Below are 23,044 nucleotides of genomic sequence, written 5' to 3' on the forward strand. Positions count from 1 at the left end.
GCAAACATCTGAAGCTAGTAAGGATTACAAATTTCAAAAAAGAAAAGAGCTATTTCGTTCGGTTTATTTTATACAACACAGGAAGTGTAATCATTTACAAAGTTATATGTATAGCAAAAACAGCGCAACCTTAAATATTCAGCATGTGACTGATACAAAAACCAAGCCATAATAAGTATATTGGCTTGTATTATTGTACAGTTCTGTATAATGTGGGACAATTAGCAAACTTAATATATGCATGATCCTTGTCATAAGGTAAACAGAAAAGATCACCTTGTAATAAGGAGAATTCATTATTGGGTGCTTTTCTATATTTGATTCTAGCTGTTTTAACATAATGAAAGACATGTGCATTTAAATTTTTGTCTTTGGCTATCCCTAAACCTTACTGGGAGGGGGAAACAATTATTATTGCATTATTAGCACTGGAAAGTATTTTTAATTGAATATAATTTTGCATCACTGCTTTATACTGATTTCTGAGATGTACACTATATTCAGCTTAGAAGGCAATGCAAAATGCTACTTGCAATTCTTGACCCAGTTAGTATATTCTTTAATTTCTGTCTAATAAAGCAGATGTCTAGCAGAAATATATATTATTTTCTCTGTTCAGAAATGTAGTATTGCTTACTTTGATGGATGCATTACAAGGACTCTGCCTAGTTACATGGTCTTTGTGAACTAATTCATGGTGCTAAAGAAAGACAAAGTGATTTGCAAACTATCATAAGAGTCAAAAGCAACTAACAATGTTAAGGAAGAAGTTGCATCTCTGAAACAGCACATGTGTTATCTTTAATCTTTTTGAGGCACTCTAGAAAGTTTTGTCACATTTTCATAAGCTTTTTAAAGCAGCACGGCATTGTCTTATAATTTTTCACTGTTATGGTATTGGTTTCCCCCAAATACTTTTAGAATAATTACTGCGTACTTCATTAATAATCTGTAGGAATAAATTGGCTCCCAGGTTGATTTTTAATTTCTGAAGGAAAGCAGGGGATTGATACTCTCAATAGCAGTTCCAAAGTATTTCTGGCTGTATTCTCTCCTGCCCCCCCCCCCTTTCTTCTCTGTAGATGTAGTTAAATAAAAGTGATATATGTACACGCTGCAGTAGCAGTTGATCATAAGCTGATTTAACAGTTTTAATTCAACTTCATTAGCCTTAGAGGGGTTGGTTTGGGTAAGATATTTTCTTAGGATGTAATTTAGACTTCAATTCTTTTTGCAGCTTGCTCATACTTTTTCTCTGCCTGCTCTCTGTGAATGAAATTACCTTTCCTCATCACAAAAGCCTTAGAGGCTTCCAGAGGAGTTCTGTATGAATTCAACAAGCCCTGATTGGATTCCCAGTATAATGGCTATTTCTCTTTCACATACTCTGAGCACAGAAAACTTGTATCTTGTTATAAAAGTGAACTCAATCTCCCTTTGTTTTGACCTGGAGGGGTAATATGGAGGGACATGCTCAGAGATTGGTGTATTCCCAGTTGAACTGAATCTAAAAGACTAACAAGGAAAAAAAAGTATCTTTAAAGATGACATCTGCACCCTCTGTTTTCAAATCCCTATCGGCAGTAAATCACCTTGCACTTGGTTGACCAAACAGCCAATGTGTTTTTCATGCACAGAGTGCATTTGCTACAACCGTTAAATTAAACTCTCTGCTGAATGTGAAAATAAAAGCTGCAATCAGAAAGGACATCCAGTTACTTCTTGGGTAAAACAATTATTCCAAATTGTGGCATTTTACATGCCACAACCAAGTCAAGATAGTTATGCCAGTTACCAGATATCTTTATTTTTTTATTTAAAAAAAAACACATTATTTTTCTCTCATTATTTTTTGTTCCTGGGCTGCACAAAAGACCAAATAGGAAAAAAATTGTTTTGCTTCTAATGAAAATGTCTCATTATTTGACTATTGTTAACCCTTGGGGATTTTTAAATACATTTTCATAGAACTATAGGATAGCTATAGCATTCTAAGAGATAACTCTGCTAATAATGAACTGCAGTGATGTCTGTAGATTGAACAGTTGATAATTAAACCTGCAAGAAAAGTTTAACACAGTGGATACAAAAACCCTCAACCCATAGCAGTATGAAATGAATCTTGACCACCACCCCTCTGTAGGTCTTTCTTATGAACACAAGTGGTATGTCAGTGAGAGGTATATCGTTGTTTCTATTAGGCTTTTCAGTTTTAAACTATGTATTTTACAAATCTCATGTGGCTTTGTCATTAGAAAGCCATGTGATGTAGGTTAAAACTCTGGAAGAGTGACAAAATGTGTGTTGGAAAGGGGAGGAAACATAGATATCCCTATTTCCAGGTGCAACAGTGCTTCAGCATAGCTCAGCTTCACTTCCTTTGTCCCGCTATTTCTTCCATTTTCCCCGTCCTAGAAGACTCGATTGATGTTTGTTCTGATTCAGCAGTAAACAACGGGTTTTCCCAAGGAAACTGGCAGACCTGTGTCTAGACACCAGGGGACAAATGGAAGTGTGTAGGAGTCCAGAGTGCGACATGACCATCTATCCCCATTTCTGCTCTGCAAAGCCTGTCCTTGTAAGCTTTGCAGGCATTGACTGCACTTTTATAAGGGGTGATCATAAATTCTGAAGGTGCTCTTTCGAAGCTGAGCATGAAAAAGACAAGTGTGATGGAGCAGAGAAAGCTCATGTTGAGAATGTTTATGAACTACAACGCTATAGAAAAGTTGCCCTTTTTATAAGGTGTTTCACCTGCTGCCATTCATTTGCTTCTCTGTCTTGTTGATAGTGTGGGGGGAATGCACAGACTGTCCCCTTGGACAGGAAGGTTTGCCCAGAAACTCAAGCCACATAAATACAAGCCCAATTTTGTTCATTCTTTTTTAAAAACAAAAACAAAAAAACAAGTCAGTGTGGATGGGATCCTCCCCTCCCTAGAACACAAATGAACCTTGTGATCCTCTGGCTTATAAATTATAAATGAGTAGCATGCTCATCTGTTATTCAGAAGCAAAGGTCAAAGGATCCCCCCCACCCTTACGTTCTTTAAACTGGATCTCCTTTGATGTCTACACCGCATATACATAGCAATCATTATATCCTACGCTCTTGCATCATTAATGTAACTACAAACGAAACAAGTCAATTGTTGAATGCCCAGTGCTTCACTATAAGCACACAGATGTGAAAGGAAATCTGAGCTGGATAAAAACATACAAAACTTTTACTGATGGGATTGCTCCCTAGCGTAACCGTGCTTGAAAGTAATGGGGGCAAATTATGATCCTTTCGGGCATAATTCTTGCTCTCCAGAAATTTTCTGTCTTGCTGCCTCTTGACTGGCAAAACGGGAGCTTGCTGTGTAGGTTAAAAACCAGGCCGCTGAAATATGCTTTTAATTTCTAATCATATGACATTACCACCTTGAAATTGGGCAACAGCTGTAAACTCCATCTATTATTACCTGCTGTAGCTGTGCACTATTACTCCAGTTTAGTTTTGTTTCTTTATTTAATTTGGCTCCTGTCCACTCAACAGGTTCCCAGGGCAGCTTACAAAAAGTTGCAATAAAACCAAACCAAACAAAAATGGAAACCAGCAAAAATTAAAACACACACACACACACACACACACACACACACACACTATACAGCATTAAAATAATGTACAGTAGATTTAAAAGCCTCTTAGTGTGTTGCAAGAGTGTATAGGGCACTGTATGTATGCACATAGGGGTCCATGGCCATTGGAATCCCAGTCAATCAGAAGTCTTGCCCTTGAGGAAGGAATCCAACACATGCATACACAGCCTCTTCACACTGATACCAAACAGTCAGGAAAGTAGTCACTGCATGTGTTGGCTTCTAAGGCACAGAGGCAAAGGTAAAAGGTAAAGGACCCCTAGACAGTCAAGTCCAGTCAAAGGCGATTATGGGCACAGAACCAGCCCATGTCTTTACTACCCCCACATATCAATTGCCTTTTGGGTAGCATCACATCAAGACACAAAGCCTGGGGGACCACCAAGTATATGTTGTTGCAAAATGGTTATTCAAACTCTAAAATGAAGAAGCCATTTATGTTAAGCATGTTTTTGGTGTCCAGAGACTGAGGATATTCTAAATAGTTAATGGATTATAAATACTCATTTTGCATTCCAAACATTTGCTCCTCAATACATTTTACTTTAGCATCTTATCATGCAGTTTTACTATATTTTATTTTTAAAAACATGTATTTGTAAAGCCACTGTAAAGCTATTTCAAATCATCACTGGCTAATATTTTGCAGAAAACTGTCAGCCCTAATTTTATGTTTGCCCTCACCCTTTCCAGAATCAATAATCCTTTAGAGTTTCAATTTGCAGCCCCTTCCTAGGTCATAAATGTTTATGCAGGTCATTAGTTGGGAGGTAGAATGCCCCCAAATGTACAACTAAGAACAACTGAGAATTAAGTGCAACTATAACTTGAGCTATGTCTATGGGATTCTAAAGAAACAGTTCATGTGATAAGATAGAGGATAGGTGGGGGCAGGGAACACAAAGAATAAGAAGCTAGCCACTGAAACCTAACATCTCCATCTTGGAGATTTAATTGCTCTTTATTTTATTTTTATTGTATCCACTATCCTCAAAAATGCTTATGGACTACTTTTGAGTGGTTATCACAAGGGTTACAGAATGCATTCACATGTTGCCTTCTTAATGAGAAAATGTGTGGAACAAACCAACTGTTATATTGCCTTTCTGGGGAAAGCTTTCTTGCTCATGGAAGAAGGCAGGAGGTGTAGGCAGCAGTCTCAGCACTCAGTTGTCCCCCTGCAAATGACCTCTGCCCAATACCACCTGTCCTGTCTTGCTGTCATCTCCTGACATTCCAAAGAAATGGTAGTTCATAGCACTAAGGATACTGGATTGTTTCAGATAATTGAAAAATCTCGTGCGCAAGGCAATGACTAAAATAGCCTTTAGAAATAATTGGGGAGTTAAAATAGATTTTTCAGTTATCTGAAATCTTTATGTTGGTGCGCCATCTTTTTTGTTGACATTTTGCTATTGAACACTTTATGACTTGATACCTGAACCTGCATTAGCAGAGTGAAAGGCTAGCTTTGTTGGTGTATTTGATGAACACCCAGGTTTTATTACTTGCCCATATTTCTTCCAATCCCATCTGCATTTTGCACTTCCTCATTTCCACCCTCTCAATCTATTGTGCTCTCTTTCTGTTTCCCCCTTCCTTGTGTTTTTGTTGCAGAAGATGAGAAATGTCATTTTTCTTTCACAGTGTATGCTGAATGGTCATTTTGCTGATTGTACAGCAGAGAGATTTGAAACCCATTTGAAGGCTACTAATCAGTCTTTGGAATTTTATGAAAAGGTTGTTTGGAGACCCTAAAAGGCCTTCATTAACATCATTTTGTCCCATTTCGCCTCTCAGGAGAGCTACCACCACAGGAAAAATTAGGGTTGTGTTGTGACCTCTGCATGGTCAGCACCCAAGATTTGAATCCTATTTGTCATATGGTTAGGCTAATATTGTCCATGTAGACATTCTGAGAGAGTGTTTATTTGCTCTGGTGTTTTTGACCTTAGCTTAGAGCATCATTCTGTGAAGCATCATGATCATTGAGTTAGTTTTAGTTTTAGTTTTTTTGCTGTACTAACCCTATTAAAATGATGCAAGACCTGCAAAATTGAATTAGTTGGGATGTTGCAATAACATGAATATGTACTAACATTGTGTTTTATGGTAAAATATAAAATGTAGCTTGAAACTGTAAAACAGTTGCTGATGCTTTCATATGTGATTCAAAGCATCATGAACAAAATCTCTCAGGCATTAATTTTACGATGCTTTATATATTTATTTTGACAATTCCATGTTGTGTCATAACCAAAAGCTATTATTTTGTTAATGGTTTCAATAGAAATTTGAATGACCATAATAATACTAAGCAGTAGTGTGGTGTTTCTCAACTTTGTTGTCTATAATGACATTCCATTATAGATTAGAGAGGATTGTAAAGAATCTATTATCCCCCAAAATTAATATTCACAAGTTTTAGAAAATCAACATGTTATTTGGTACAGTTTATTCTAATAGTCACTGGCACACAGTGTGACTAACCACTGGAACTCATGAGTTGCTTAAAATATATTCTCAGGATGGAATACGGTGTCTGTCATTGCAGCACAACAACATGACTGGATCTTGTGTTGCACTGATATCATTAATTGATTCATGTTACTTCACTGAACCTTTTGAAGGCCTTCTCACTTGTAGGAATGGCCAGAAATCGCTCCCAAACTTGTGTAGTCAGGAGAACTCTCTCCTGGTTGTACATAAAGCATTAGAGACAAACAAGCTACAGCCTTGGAATCCTCCAGTTGGGTTGGAAAGTCCACCCCCTACAGAGGTTCCTTAGACCAAGAGGGTTCACTGTGGGAGGGGGCTTTCCCCTCAACCATCTTTGTAAATTCTGCCTCTTCATTTGCAGGCCTCCCCTATCCTTTGGCTGCCTCGGACAGCTTTGCACAGCCAGCAGAAATCTGGACAGAAAGTTGCCATTTACAGCTGTTGATTAGTGAGCCTCCATGATTTCTGGTTGCAGATGCTTCCTGTCGCAGGATGAGGTCCTAGTGGAAACTTTTCCTGACCTCACAGAGCTGTCATTTCAGGGGTTTGGGTGGTGTGTCTGTGTGTGTGGGCAACAGATGGGCTAGCATTAGTCAGAAATGCTCGTCCAGCTTGGATTTTATTCTGAACGGGGGGGGGGGGGGAGGAATTTGCAATACTTGTATCTTCATTGAGCTGAGCTTTGCAAGGCCCTGAAGCTCTCATCCAGGCCATACTCTAGAGAACTTCATCAGCATCTGTACATTTCTGTGTTTGGTGACACTGGTCATATTGTTCATTAAACAATATTTTTATTGTGTCACCAACTGTGCCATTACCCCTTTACCTTCTTTTTAGGCTGGTAGGATGGTGGGGTCATGACTTCAAAACCCGGTTTCTCATGGAAAACAGTATGTATATTTCATATTCAGTTTTATGTAAGGATTTATTTTATGGTTTATATACCGGTAGATTGTATAATCAGATTCTCTCTCCCCAACCCTAAGAAGAAAAATAAACAGTGACCAAGAAGGCCACATTCCTACTTCTCATTTAACAGGCCTTGGCAGTGCAAAGTTTTATGTCATTGTTTGAGTTGCTGTACTTTATAGCCTGGTGACTCAATATTAGAATGTTTTTAAGATGCTATATCATTTTTCTATGTTGTGAGTTGCTGAGCTGAAAGGCTTTTGCAATAGTGAGTAACAATTAGTCCTTGTCCCACAAATCCCTGGGCCAGAAATAGAGAAGGCCAGGAACATGTCAGATATATATATTATTTCCAATGACTTAACATGTCATAAACTTCTCCCTGTTGCACGGCAACAGGGATGGCAAAGAAAGCTTCTTTTGCTATTTCTATTGCACTCTCAAGTAGCCGTCCAGCAGAGTTTTTCTGAGTGGTGAGAGGTTTGTTAACATCTCTCCTGATAAATGGGATATTGGCGCCCCCTGAAGATTGCTGTGACATGTTTGCTAAGCACTTGAATTATAAAAGTTTTAGTCTTCACAAGAACTTGAATGTTCTGGTTGTGGCAGGTACAAATGAAGTGTCCCAACACACCACCTGGTCACATTGTATGGGTTCAGTTTCATTTTTGAGGCCTGAACATGTGAACAAGGTGATTGCAGCTGGCAGCCTTCTTGACTTGCTCACCTTGCCTAATAAAGGCGAGCTGGGTGTAATCAGGTGGGTCTAGGGTGTGGTGAATGTCTCACTGTGTGAAGGAAAAGGATATACTGCCCTGAAGAAGAAGGTATTGCATCTATTCCTCAAAAACTGATGTTGGACTCAAAGGCTTTTGACAGCTACCACCTGATTGCTAATACTTTTTTTTGAGGAAGGTGCTTCAGCTACAGCAACTCTTGGAAGATACTGATTCTCTTTATCCTTCCCAGGATACGTTCAGGCCCATTTCGTGGACTGAATCATAATCTGTTGTCCCATTGACCTTTATGGAGAGAGGGATAGGACTGCAACCCTGTGGCTTCCACTCGATATTTTGGCTGGTTTTGATATAATGAACTATGGTGTTTTATTAGGCTTTCTCTGTGGGAAGGAGTTGAGAGGCTCTGTTTTGCAACGGTTCTGCACCTACCTATGGCAGGATCCAGAGAACATAAAGTGATTATACCGTGACTCCCTGGAGTTCTGCCATAGGGAACCATTTCATTGCCAAAGCTACCTAGTTTATCTTCCAATATGATGCTGTTGGGAGCAGTTATGTGGAGATTTGGAGCCTGGTGACATTGATATGTGAAGCTGATAACGCTTAGCTATATTTCTCTTAATTTTTTGTGGGGGACATGCATGTCCTAACCAATGCTGTATGCATTGTTATGTATGCCTGTATGCATTGGTACACTGGATGAGATCTAACAAAACCAAAAGTACTTTCTGACAAGATGGAAGCCCTGTGGGAAATTGGTTCTTGGTTCTGGGAACAAACAAAAGCTAGGGATCTAATAGAATGTGTTCATCTTGCAGAATTGCAACTGAGCCCTGGCATCAATGGATTTCGACTATCGAACCCTTCGATTTTATTGGTGTGCGCACTCCATGCTAGTTTAGAGGTGAGCAATTACATTTTCATGACAGATCAAGTACAAACAAATGAAGCAATTTGTGTAGTACTAACCCCCATTATGTTCCATACAGCAGTTAAACAAAAAGTCTGGTTGAAGACTAATGTAATATAAAAGGGATGATCTCACTGCTATGAATATACAGGTGAAACTCGAAAAATTAGAATATCGTTGAAAAGTCCATTTATATAAGCAATTGTTTTCATTAGCTACTGGAGTTTAATATATGAGATAGACTCATGACATGCAAAGCGAGATATGTCAAGCCTTTGTTTGTTATAATTGTAATGATTATGGCGTAGAGCTGATGAGAACCCCAAAGTTGAGATTGTTAATTTGGGGTTCTCATCAGCTGTACGCCATAATCATCACAATTATAACAAATAAAGGCTTGACATATCTCACTTTGCATGTCATGAGTCTATCTCATATATTAGTTTCACCTTTTAAGTTGAATTACTGAAAGAAATGAACCTTTCCACGATATTCTAATTTTTCGAGTTTCACCTGTACTGCCAGCCTTAACATCTGCTTGTGGCATACCAGTGAAGAGAACACTGGTATGCTTGCCTGGTTGCTGCCTCTACCATGGTGTCAAACAAAATGCTGCTCCTTTCCTTCCCCGGAGTGGCTGGAGAAATCCAGCCATATGGGCGGGGTATAATTAATAAAATTATTATTACCATTATTTTGTGCCACATAACTTGCTTGGGGGAGGAGGAAGCAGAAGTAGCATCTTGGTGGAATGTTAGACACAGGCATTAATTTTAAAACAAAGCTGAAGTATGTTCCAGCACCATGAATTCTTTTTTTAAAAAAATAACCTGTCTTAAGCTAGTTATCGCTTATACTAAAGCAGCACTTGTGTGTTCACATGTGGATTTTTTTTTTGGGGGGGCAAGACATCAAGAGGTCAGATAGGTGTCGTATACAGCTAGTGGTGAGCTGAAAGTCCCTTAAGGATCTTTTCCCAGTGAAAATAGGGTGGGTCTGTGAACAAAGAGAAATAAGAAAATATAAAAGTAAGGGGGGATTGGGGCATTGGGATTTTCTGGGGAAAGTAGTAGCAGTGCCCCTTCCCCTCTTCTTGCTTTATAAAATAATTTTGCTGCTGCTGCCAGTAGTAGGTGTCACCATCCCCGCTCCCCCAACAGTATCCTAGTACATTGTCCCAAGCAAGGAATACGCTGTCTGGATTGTCATTGCTTTCGGTAGCAACAAAAGTACAGTATGTTATAGTTAAGAAAATGTGTGGAGTGGGTGGGTGTGCTGCCAACATCACTTTTCACAGTAAGTCTCTTTCTCCTTAAAACAGTTGTTTTATGCCCAGTGGAGGGAAAATAGCCAAAACAGTCTCAACTTTCACAGCTGTGAATGGGCTTTCAAAACATTCATCTCAGCCTTATGGGGCTAACTTACAAATATTAATTTGAACTAGCCATATCTTGGAACACAGCCATCTGCTTTTCCTTAACATCGCTTAATTTTGACTGTTATACACTACTACACACATGGTGCCAAGTCAGTAGGTCGTTTCCCCCATTCTTATAATTTCTACAAAGTAAGACTGCTTCATCTCATAAAATTTCCAGGGTCATTTTCAATTGCAATTCAAGATACCTTTATATTTTTTCTGTTCATTGCTTAGCAGACTTACCTGAGCTATGTACCAAAAGGCCGGGCATGTGACCACAGATGTTTGTACCTTGACATACATCTAGCAGTCACCCATAATGTAGAATAAGATCTTCTGGCTCCCTTGCTTGATTTATCAGTTGATGCACAGGAGAACAAAATGAAGGTAGATGCGAAATTTAAATGTGTTATAAAGGTTTCACTTGTGAATCTGCAGGGTTTCTACAAGGAATTAAAGTGTGCATCCAATAGCAGATACAATTGAAATAGATAATGTATCTTGGAACAATGTCTGAGACAGGGAATCATTATTGTGCCAACTTCCTTCTCATATGTGAGTTCCTAAGGGGGAAAATATTTTCTCAGAGCTTAAAAGAGAGACTTCTATCAATTACCGTTTCCATGCACAGAATGTCTAGTGCTCTGTGATGATTCCTGCAATTGGCTTGTTTGTAGAAAACCACCAGCAATCTTCAGGATGGGATTTTATAATGATATTGACTCATAATGCCTCTTACACGCTGATTTCTGTCAGATGCTAATTTAGTGCATGCATATTTAAATTAAAAAGTAATATTTTGTAACTTTCTGTAAGCTGCAACATTCAAAGTTTTTAAAACATACTTGTATTCATTGCAGCCTTTAGTTGTCTGTTAGGGACATTCTGAATCCATCTGGGGGGGAAATAATTTTCTAAATGCTATCATCAGTCCTAAATAAATAAAGCCAGTGAATTATCAGTAATTTTACTGTTTGCTTTTCCTGCTCCAAAAAACTGCAAAGGGGCACAGCAATACTTTTTCTTCTGTTTGGCAATTCGTTTTGTTTGTCCTTAAACATCTCTTGTATTTTTGTAAACTTTATGTGACCTTAGAGATGCTTCTCCGCTCTGACCCAGATGGTGCTGTTCATAAGGGGGAGGGGGAGCAGCCATTTAGCCCACGGCAGGGGGTCAAAGGCAATGAGAGCTCATCAGTTTCTATGGACTTGCCTTTTTGCGCCTGTGTTCCTCTTTTGGCACAGTCAGGATTCCCTTGTGCTAATTGCTGTAGTACAGTGAAATAGAATGTGTATCTGGCAAGAGATGGCTTGCAAAATTGTTTCCCATCTTGCTCTGGGATGCATTAAACAGAGGGTACAGCTTCTAAAGAAAATACTAACCAATGTAAGTGTAAATGCACAGCAAGGACCATCTCTTGCCTTTTGCGAGGAGAGAATGTTTGTTATGGGGACATTATTCCTGGCAGCATTCCCACACCCCTTGCAAAGTCACAAGTGAATAGACTTTATATGGCCTAATCTTGCAGGAAGAAACCCTAAGTTTCTGCAACCGTAGGCAGCTTCTACATAAAGGAACACAATATTTTTACACCCTTGTGCATCCCCAAGTCTCAGTACCATTAAACTGGTGGAATTCTTATTCTCAAGGCCACCCTCCAAGCAGTGTAGGGTACAAGTTCCAAAAAACAATCGCCTTATGCTGTTTCTAGGGAAGAGGGAGAAATTCAGTTCAGTTCACATTTAAAAGCAAACCTGCCTAATTGCTTTCCCAAACAATATTCAAACTGGAACACAGTCATCCTTGAAATTCACACTTCTCCAAATTTTGCAGCACATTTCTTCAGCTAAGGAATGTATATACAAAAAATGCATATACTAGAGTCAAGTGTGCATAAAAATGCAAACTTTAGCAAAAATAAGAGAAAATGTGTTAGATTAGGGGAAACTGCTTTGGAAAATGTTTATATTAGGCAGAATTGCTTACCATGAGTATATTAGGTAGAAATTCACACTAAAATGCTGGTGAATTTTCATGACATTTAAAGAAAAAAATCAGAGTGATGTGAGAATGTGTAGAAATGAATTTAAGATTGGAAAAATAAGAAACAGAGAAAAGCATAAACTGAAAGATTCTCCCATCCCTAGTCGTTCCTTTCCACGGATGAGTCTGTTCTTCCTTGGAACTACAGCAATCAGATTGAAACAACAACTTCATTAGATGATAATGAAAAGATCTTCACTTGGTGCCAAAAAATAGAACAGACTTAGAACCAGGAAAATCTCTCTAGGATACCACCACCAAGAAACCGCTATCACCAGTCTACCTCTCATCAGCCAAAACGGGGACCAGAAGAAGGGACTTTAAATATGAGCTGTACTATGAGGATAACATTTCTGACCTAGTTTGCATTGCTCTTATAAGGATTACTGAGAGAAAACATTTTTCTCCTGAGCACAGCATCTGCATATTGTGGACAGCTTGAGAATGAAACTCACAACAGCATTCATACAGTTATGTTCACAAATGTTCTTCCCAACCATATGAGTGCTATTGTGCACTCAGGTGCAGATATATATACTTTCATTAAAATGACTGGCTTTATTTCTGGTACTAAGTTTTTATAAACTTATCTTACAATACTCAAAAGTCACTTTTTGCAAAGCTAAAGTAGATCGTAGGATATAGGCTTTGTAGAGAAGGATGCAGTTTACCGGTATATTTGTCTGGGCTCTCTTTGTTTCGCTGCAATGATGTAGTTGTCTGTTTTTATTTTAAATATAGGTATTTGGTAAAACTACAATGAAACTCCTGAGAAGGAAATCCATTCTTCTGACTGGTTACTTGGAATATTTGATAAAGCATTACTATAGTGAAGATACAAATGACCCTGAGCAGCCCTTTGTAAGAATAATCACACCTTCCCAAATTGAAGAAAGAGGATGCCAGCTCACACTGGTCTTCTCAGTTCCAATTAAGGATGTTTTTAAAGAGTTGGAAAAAAGAGGTGTCGCTGTAAGTAACCAAGGCTTCACATTGCTTTATTTAATAAAGATAGTGGGCTGTGTGATAATTCTAGAATTGCTTCTATTCACTGCTGCTTAGGTCAGAAGAAAGAGAGAGAATCAGAATACTGATATGGTTCTTCAAAACACATAAATTGGTTTATGGTGGTGTTACTATGTTTGCCGTGGGGAACAAACTAAAATATATAAGGTGATACCTTTATTGTAGACTTCACCTGCAAAAATAAATGCATGCATGCAAGAAAAGGTATCACTTGACTATCTTGAGCAATTTAAGGCTTAATTCAAATCACTTTTGAAACTGTCAAGCTGTCTATATTCTATTGGACTTATAGAAGTGGCACTGATTAACTGAGCTGGTGTGATGGCCCGGAACGCTCACAGAACTAAACAGTTTGCAGTTCAGCTTCTGGAAGAAAACAGAAAGTTGCCAGTTGGGCTAGGATTAAAGACTGGGGAGAGGTCCCAAACAGGAACTGTAGAGGTGAGGAGGCTGAAGGTAGAATGCAGAAGAGTTATTAATGGGCTGAGTAGTTAGAAGAGAGTGTAGTTCAAAAGGAGTTGAGAGTAGAAGACAGAAGAAATGGAAAACTGAGGCAACAAGGGCCTAGTTGGAGAAAAGGATCTGAAGCAAATCCACAGCCTTAAGATTAAGAGGAGTTGTGTGCTATGGAAGGGGAAACTAAACTGTAAAGGAGTCTGCCCAGGAAAGAGGCCCCACTTGTCACCTTTCTCATATCTTTCTAGCCACTGACAAAACAAAAGTGAGATGTTTTTACAATCTACTAGAAATGGCTTCTTAACGTATCATTTGAAAGGGCAGTATGTGCCTATGTGTTTCAATTATATGCTGCCATGAGAATCTCTCAGCTATTACTTATTTGTAAGATAATGTAATGCACAAAGTCAGAGGCAACTTCCCTGACGCCTACTTTATCATTCTTACTCTCTCTCCCCTGCCACTATATTTCCCACCCACAATCCCTTTTCCTCACAAGAATTCTCAGAATCCCAGAGTACCAACATTCTAGAACACTGAAACATGTATATTAGTTTCCTACACCTTCCCTGTGTAGGAAATGACAATCTGGGTTCCTAAAGCAATGGGATTTCTTATTCCTTTATTTCTGCCTTGGTCCTTGTGCTCTTCTTTGAGTAAACATATATAGAATTACTTCTTTGAGTAAACATATATAGAATTGCACTCTAAAATATACCATGGAAAAATCAATACCAAGAACCCTAGCTCTCCATCTTTCCCCTCTTTTTTCAGCTTATATGGGCCAGAAATGGGAGGAAGCATTGCATTTGGCCAGCATTATAACAGGAGCACAAACTTTATGTTAGCTTTGCTGCATTTGGTGTTTGACAAACAAATATGAAGCTATATTAATTTGCTAGATGTTTATTGGCTGTTTTGCAGTGTGACATTCGGGAACCCAATGCTCTCCGTGTTGCCCCAGTTCCGCTCTACAATTCTTTCCATGACGTGCACAGATTTATTGAAATCCTGGGATCTGCAATGGCGTCTGCAAAGCAAAGAACAAACACTGCAGCACTTTCCTGATCTTACTGACGGTGCAGCTATACTTTTTAATCTGTTACTAAGATGCATCAATGCTTCTGAGCAATTTTTGTTTGTTTGTTTCTGTTAGGCTGGGTTATATGTATTCCACCCATTTGCCCCAAAAGATTAATTTTGCTTGGATAGTTATTTACAATAGATACACTTTTTATTAAAACTCATTATTTCTACTTATTTGGGCTCCATAAATTAATATGGGTTATGTATTTTAATAGGGTTAGTCTTTGCATTCTAGATACTTTCTTCATTTAGATAATTCTGGTTTACTTCTGACAGGCGAAACAGAAAGACAGCTGCAAACCTAATCTTTGTGTAATGTCACTGTGTGGAATAAGGCACCATATACAACTCTGTGGATATAACTTGCATTGGATTTTAAGCACAATTTCTATTAAAGGGAATTTTAATTTGCGCTGAAATTGTATTCATAAACATCTAAGTAGAATTAAAGAATTCACAAATAACTTAAGTTTTAGACATCTCAACTTTTGTTTAAATGTATTTAGCATTTCTCACAAACCTTCTGCTGAGTTGCTTTGCTCACTTATAGCCATTTATGAAGAATTTACAGCTCCCCTGGATACCCAGGCAAGATAATGGCCCAGAAGCCTGCTTCTTTAGAAGAACAGATCCAGGGGAATCCTGATCTAAATCTGTTTGGGCTCTTGTGGTCATCGGGGTATGTGTGTTGACATCATACCCCTGACATTGGTTTTAAAGGAATGCCAATCTTCTGTAATGCTGAGGCATCATACTGTTTTGTTCTTCAACATGCTCAGTGATTGTGAAACACTTCCATTAAGCAAGTGGGGCTTGACTCCTAATTCAGTGTAGAATCATGCACCAGATGTGGTGTGATTGAGGCAAATGTATGCCGCTTAGTAAACTGTCACTGTAATCCACCACCATATCAGTCTAATCACTGGGCCATCTGAAAAATATTTAGACATTATGCTGTCTGAATATGTAAGGACCAGCAAGAGACCAACATTTTGTACATCAACCATCGGTGTATATTGCACCAAACTCACGTTATCCCACAGTAACAAACTTTGCATTAATCTTGTACTTCAGGGGGTCCCCCCCCCAATATGTTGCATATGGGGAACTATAATCTATAAAGTATACATTTTGTATGAGAGAAATATGGCAAAATAAGTTGAGTGTGAAGACAAAGGAAAGGTGGAGAGCACAGTTCTGGTAATACAGTGGTACCTCGGGTTAAGAACTTAATTCGTTCTGAAGGTCCATTCTTAACCTGAAACTGTTCTTAACCTGAAGCACCACTTTAGCTAATGGGACCTCCCGCTGCTGCTGCGCCACCAGAGCACGTTTTGTGTTCTTATCCTGAAGCAAAGTTCTAAACCTGAAGGGTTATTTCTGGGTTAGTGGAGTCTGTAACCTGAATCGTCTGTAACCTGAGGTAACACTGTAATAATAATAATAATAATAATAATAATAATAATAATAATAATAATAATAATAATTTATTTATACCCCGGCCATCTGGGTACATGAGAGCCACTCCATTTCTTTTACAGGATTCTTGTCCACAGTAGTAGATATGATAGTCATCCGAACTGAATTCGCCCATTCACGTCCATTTTAGTTCACCGATGCCCAGGTTGTCAATGTTTATTCTCGCCATCTCATTTTTGACCACATCCAGTTTACCAAGGTTCATGGTTCTTACATTCCAGGTTCCTATGCAATATTTTTCTTTACAGCATTGGACTTTCCTTTCGCTTCCAGGCGTATCCACAACTGAGCGACCTTTCGGCTTTGGCCCAGCTGCTTCATCAGCTCTGAATCTACTTGTACTTGTCCCCCGCTCTTCCTCAGTAGCATGTTGGATGCCTTCCGACCTGAGGGGCTGATCTTCCAGCGTCATAACTTTTATATGCCTGTTGTCTTTGTCCATGGAGTTTTCTTGGCAGGGATACTGGAGTGGCTTGCTAGTTCCTTCTCCAGGTGGATCACATTTAGTCTAAACTCTCCGCTATGACCTGTCCATGTTGGGTGGCCCTGCATGGCACAGCTCATAGCTTCCCTGAGTTATTCAAGCCCCTTCGCCACAACAAGGCAGTGATCCATGTTCTAAGTGGATGTATTTGTATAATACAGCTCTCTGCAAATACTTAATTTTCATGGGTATTCTTACAACATTTTCAGTGTACTGCTGATATCATGTGTGAATAAGCCCCAGGAAGCCTATGATAACTTACTACTGTGCTGTATAACTAACCCCTACAGCAAACAAGCCTGGGCAGTGTGTATGGAGATCCTGGGCTGCTCAGACGACCAGACCCACCCCACTCGGCCTTGCTGATGTGGTCCACAGGAAAGCATAGCAATAAATTTGGCACCAGCTTGGCTGCAGGAGTTGCCAGAAGGAAGTGTACAAGACACCATCCAACCGTCTTAGGGAGTCCACTCTGGATTTGTGTAGCTCCTTAGCCTTTTATTCTCCTGAAGATGTCCCACAAAGCAGTGGGTACAGATTTTTCCTTGGGGTTTACTCCTGAAGCAGGAATGTGGGTGGTGCTGTGATCTCAACCACTGAGCCTCTTGGGCTTGCTGATCAGAAGGTCGGTGGTTCGAATCCGTACAATGGGGTGAGCTCTCATTGCTCTGTCCCAGCTTCTGGCAACCTAGCAATTAGAAAGCATGCCAGTGCAAGTGGATAAATAGGTACCCGCTGCGGCGGGAAGGTAAACACCATTTCCATGTGTTCTGGCTTCTGTGATTGTGTTCTGTTTTGCCAGAAGCAGAAAGTTGTCTGTAGATAAATGCTAGCTCCCTCGGCCTGAAGCGAGATGAGTGCTGCACCCCATGGTCGCCTTTGACTGGACTTAACTGTCCAGGAAGGTCCTTTACCTTACTTTTACCTGCCTTACTCCTGAAGCCTTCCTCACAAATGAGTATAGCTCCAAGGTAGCAGAGGTTTAGGATCAGAGTTTTCATTCTCCTAGATGGGCTACCTTCCCAGGTTGGTGAGCCCCATCTGCCCACATTTCCATCTGCAACATGCACTGTAACCACCTTCTTTACCATTTGTCCCACTACTGGTCTCATCTGCTCAATCAGCCAGATTCATATGCAGGGGAAATCCCTAATTCACCAAGGGTTTGAGACCCATCAGCTACCCTCACCTGGTTTAGCCAGCCAGTCAAACCATTTCCTGGAGTGTAACAGCTTCTAGGATCCACAGGTGAGACCTGAGTGTAGTGTGGGGACCAAAGGTGGACAAACTAACCCAGAAGGAGCATGATGTATCCTCCACCAGAAGTACTCCTCCTCCCCTAACACGCCATACACCCCAGAAACAGTGTACAGTACAGTAAGATAAAATACAAAAGATTAGACTCAAACTCAATAAAACCATTTATATAGTTTTACAGGTAAAATTTCAAAAAAACTGAGTAACCAGGGGAAGCCTACACACACACGTGCCTGCACACACAGCCAAAGAGAGAGTCTTCAGCAGCCACCTAAATATCAAAACACTAAGTACTTGTTTAATTTCAGCTGGTAATTGATTCCTGAGTGTTCACTTTCTAGTACGAGCTAAGTGTACCTTTGGGACAAGTGGTATCAGCAGTGGCTCGGAGAAGCACAATTGCTGGACAAGGATATATATGAGGAAAATTTGTTCATAAGGGGTCAATGGGCACTACCTGACTCACTCTTACCATGTTTCCCCTGTAGTTTCCTCCTTTGTGCAGGGACTGGTACGCAGGGTGATCCTGTGTCTGACAGTCCTCCAGTCACTAGTTAAAGACCTGTTGCAGACTTGAGTGCTGACACTACTGTATAAGCACATAACTTTTTGTGTGTACACATTTACCATATAAATTCACTGGGAGTCTGGGACTGGTACTGCTGCTCTGTGGAATCTGTGTCAGAACTGTACTTTCCCAGCTTGAAGAAGCCTGAGAGAGAACGGGGTGGTTTTATTGCTTTGTCAAGTGATGCCTTCATATCTCAACACTGCCATTTTCCTGGAATATATGAGCTGCTAGCTCAGACCAGTAGTTTGCATGGTCCTATACAATTGTGATGGGCAGAAGCTTTCCAAAGCTTGAGACAAGTCTTTCTCATTTCTGTTTCCTGGGATTATTTAACGCTGAGGCATCAGGAATTGTATATAGGTTCTTGGGGATGCAAAAAATAAATAAATAGCTGAAACATACTTAATGCTTCTCGAGTGTTGCGCTCACCTGGAATGTGTACCTACAACTGACTGGAAGATGATGCAACAGAGCTTCCCAAAGTGATACTTTGATGTTAGCCATGGGCCTTTTTGTTGTTGTTATTTTCTATCAGCTGCAGAACAGCATTTTTATTCCTAAAATTGTTAGAAAATGCATCTCAAGGATAATACTCAAACTTAACATTAGGTGTCAGCATTTTACATATTATTTGCTGAGAGTAGATATCCCAGAAGAGTTACAGCACAGAAAACAAATATTTCAGGCTTTCATTTCTAAAGCTTTGTGTTACGATAACTGGAATAACAAGAACAACAACCTGTTCGAGTCAAATAAAACATGCATTCTCATACCTCTATCATAAGCAACACATTTAAATATCATTGTTTAACTTTTAAAAAATGGACTTGACTGAGCAATCTTCTGATGAAATAATACTTTCATGACTAAAAAGAAAAATGGAACACTTGAGTGAAAACAAGAACAGGAATAATGGATAACCGCTTGATATATATTTTTTATAATCAAGTGGTATATAAATCTTATGAAACAAACAAACGAATAAATATAGGAATGTTGTAAAATCACCCACAACCAAGTTTTCAGGCATGGTGACAAACCTTTTCTGCTTGTTCTCATTTACTTCATCACTACCTACATCATATTGTATTAGAATATTGAAACCCAATCAGGAAACAATTTTGGAAAAAAAATACCCATGCCATGTTTCACAGGAAACTTGCGTTTTCCTGCCCATAGCTTATCTAGATATCAGAAAATTGTGGTATCTGAAGTAGTCTTCATGGGAATGGACAATCCAAACAAATTAAAATATGGAAATAGTTTTGTTTCCACACCTATTGTGAAAATTGCCCCCTTCAAAGCTATCTTTTTGTCAGTATTTGTGAAATCTATTTATATGGCTCCTGCAGTTGTACAATGAACTTGATAAAGATCAGCAATTCCTATTTTTTACATTCATAGCATGGTTTTTTAAAAATAAATAAATAAATAAATGTACTCTTCTATGCATCATTTTATGTTTCCTGTTAAATATAAGTGAAAATTGATTGGGGCATTTCTCCATGGAATTCTATCTTTATTTCATCATAATTGCTTCTTATTTGAATAATGACAGATGAACTGCTTCATTCAACTGCAGTTTTTTAAAGCTTTGAAGTCACAATAACAGCACAGGATTTAAATCCTGAAGCCATTATAGTGGCAGGGAAGAGATCGGGGTGGGGGTGGGGATTAAAACTTGGGGTCCTAAAAGGAAAATAGTTTTATGAAGTAATAGCCATCACTTCTGGTTGTATTCACTACCAGTTTCTGCAGCTTCTATATTGCGAAAGTGACCTATACAGGTCTTAAACAAAGGCATTTAATTGTAAGTAATAGACAAGGGTCAATATAGTGTTGCACATCACCCCAATCTCTGAATGATGCAAGATTCTAGGGTTTCAGGAGCTTTTCCAGAGTTCATGTTTGTTTTTGCAAAGACAGCACAGCGGAGACTGTGGTATCTTTATGTTACATGACTTATTTATACATACATACAACTTGAACCTACAGTGGAGGGGTTCACAGCACTAACACCCCAAAAGGGTATTGTTTGTCTTATAGCCATAGCCCTGGATTCAAACAGAAATCAAACATTGCTCAGACACACTCTCCAGCTCGCTGCTTTATGTCTAGGTCACATCAGTCTCTAAAACTCTGAAATCTAACTTTATCCGTTGGGGAAGGGGGCCCCACCCATTTGCTGTCTCACACTAAGCCCCTTAATTCCCCTTAATGGCTCATTACCCAGGTTTTCACCATCACCAGGAGGCTACTCTGGCTATTCCAAGAATTAGTAGCCTTGATTAAATTGTAACACTTGCTGGATCCAGGGATTAGAGGAGCCTGGCATCCAGTTTAACTCCCCAAACTCATAACAATAGTAAGAAAACTTCTCAGTGGTTATTTTAAGACTGAAATCATATGCTTTGCAAAAAAAAAGTTTTAAATTCAGTGCAGATGCAGAGCTATATTTTGCCAATAAAGAGTTCATTAGATCTTTTCTCTCTCTGACATTTACATCTACTCCAAAGTATAGTTTAATACTCCAAGGTATGAATTTCAAAGTTCCCTTTATCTTTGTATTCCAATTTTCAGCCATTAATCAAATAATATGAAACAGCTTTACAAAAAAACCCCAAACCCTCTAGGAATGGATCACACATTCAAAATGTGCCTTCCAGAAGTTTTTCGAGTAACAGACAGTAGGTTCACATTTTCAATGCTCTTCTGTATTGCTGGTTTTTCTTTTAAACCACCTGCAAGTGGAGATCTTGAACAGGAAGGAGCGGGTTAGAAGCTTTTCTCCTTATATGCCAGCTTTTTACATATGGGAGCCCTGTTTAGGCACTCATTTCTCTCATGTGCTGAAAAGTTTCAGGGTTATAAATTACGGAAAGAGTCTGCCACAAGGAGAGGAGGTTCCGTGCTCCAGGTGACATTCCGTTTGTGGAAGGTTAAAAGACAGATCACAGTATGCTGGCAGAGTGGGGGGGGGGGGCTTGCCAACAGTTCCCTGCTCTCATGCTCCCATCACATGAGGGAAATGAATTCCTGAGTAAGGTCAAGGAATGTTTTAGCCCGGGGAGCATTATAGATGGAATCACCATCTGCAATCTGGAGTGGTACTATCGGTACTAACTTCAGCATTCTGTCACCTCATTCATGTTCCATGTCTAGACTAGTCTTCATATTTCAGCTGCCACTGCTCCATGCTCCGTAGTTATAGCTCTAGTTTCCTGCAGATAAAGAAGGAAGATTCCCTTGATGATGTCATTCAAAAGTCAAACATCTAAGGCTTTGTCGCAATCTAGATTCTGCTGGAAGGAAAGGCAGCTGCTAGCCCTGGTGGCCTGTGACTGCTGGGTGAGGTTAAACTGTAATTCTTCTTCCTTAAAAATAGCTACCTTGCTAGAAGATACCCTCAAAGCTGCAGCTTTAGGAAAGGCGCATCCCCAAAACCTGACAGCAGAAGGTGGCATGGCGATGCCACCCATTCATTTGCAGAAAGAGGGAGGCTCAAACTGAGGGAAGTGAATGGCCTGCAAATTCTTATAGATCATCTCTGCAGTTTTACAGTTGTCACACTCGGGATGAGAGATTATATTATGTCCACAATCCCATGGAGAGCCAATGGTGAAGTGGGAGCTTCCTCTTGTTATCTCTTATCCATTTCCAGGCATAACAGAGAAGTGGAGAAGTGGAACAGTTTGCTCATGGGAGCCTAAATTGTGGTTCGGTCTTAATATCTCCTATGCAGTATATTATATCCTATGAACAAGACCTTAGAAGCACAGGGGAAAGGGCTGGCTACCTTTGAAACAGTGCTCAGTTGAAAAGAAATAGTGAGATTCTTGACCAAATTTAAATGTGTTTGAAGTTCATTCATCTCTAAATTAGAAATTAAAGGGGCCCTCATTAACATGAATAACTTGTGTAACTTTTGTTTTTGAGTTAACCCTGAATCATAAACAAAATCTCTCCGAGAAAATTATTCAAAAGGTTTTACCTTCTGGTGTAAATCTTTACATAAGTGCTAATGAATATATAAAATATTGCATTTCAGCTTTGGAAGCTTGATTATTCCAACTTTTTTTAAGTTACGGAAAAGATAAAAAAACAGTTCAGTTTCATCAACTCAAACATGCAGTGAAATAAGACATTGTTTTTGTAGGGCTGTTCGTTCTTTGAACTTAGATGACATTGTCTCAGAGGACAAGATGTTTGATGAGTTTTATACTTTAAAGCCTCTCTTAAGAAAAAATTAGCTCAGAATCTGTTTTTTGTAGAATAGCGTATGTATGCGTGCAGAATCATTCAGTCTTCAAAAGACCAGAGGGGAAGCTGGTGTCATCTTCTATTTACTTTCAATATCTCTCTTTTAAATTCACACATTGGGAAAAGCTGAAGAATCATAATTTTAGGTGCTTATTTTCTTATCAGTTCAAAAAGCATATATGCATCCAGTTGACCTCATAGAGAAGTGATGAGGAAGGGTGTAACTTTGCTTATTATATTACGTGAAGGAATGAAAGATC

The 23,044-nt window shown here is 39.2% G+C and overlaps 1 protein-coding gene across 5 annotated transcripts in view; it reads left to right on the forward strand.

The window, feature by feature from the left end:
- The window catches only part of KYNU (kynureninase), a 75,545-nt gene extending 60,348 nt beyond the window's left edge, over positions 1 to 15,197 (forward strand). For 4 of the 5 annotated variants that reach the window (XM_033164209.1, XM_033164218.1, XM_033164236.1 and 1 more), the window contains 4 exons: positions 6,981 to 7,033; positions 8,611 to 8,696; positions 12,907 to 13,137; positions 14,572 to 15,197. In XM_033164209.1, the coding sequence (XP_033020100.1) occupies positions 6,981 to 7,033; positions 8,611 to 8,696; positions 12,907 to 13,137; positions 14,572 to 14,715 (514 nt within the window). In that variant the 3' untranslated portion in view covers positions 14,716 to 15,197. Of the gene's footprint in view, positions 1 to 6,980; positions 7,034 to 8,610; positions 8,697 to 12,906; positions 13,138 to 14,549 lie in introns of all 5 variants that reach the window. The other variant, XM_033164227.1, reaches the window with a different exon arrangement.
- Positions 15,198 to 23,044: the final 7,847 nt, after the last annotated feature.

This window comes from Lacerta agilis, chromosome 1 (assembly GCF_009819535.1).
Source record: "Lacerta agilis isolate rLacAgi1 chromosome 1, rLacAgi1.pri, whole genome shotgun sequence".
In the NCBI taxonomy this organism is placed as follows: domain Eukaryota; kingdom Metazoa; phylum Chordata; class Lepidosauria; order Squamata; family Lacertidae; genus Lacerta; species Lacerta agilis.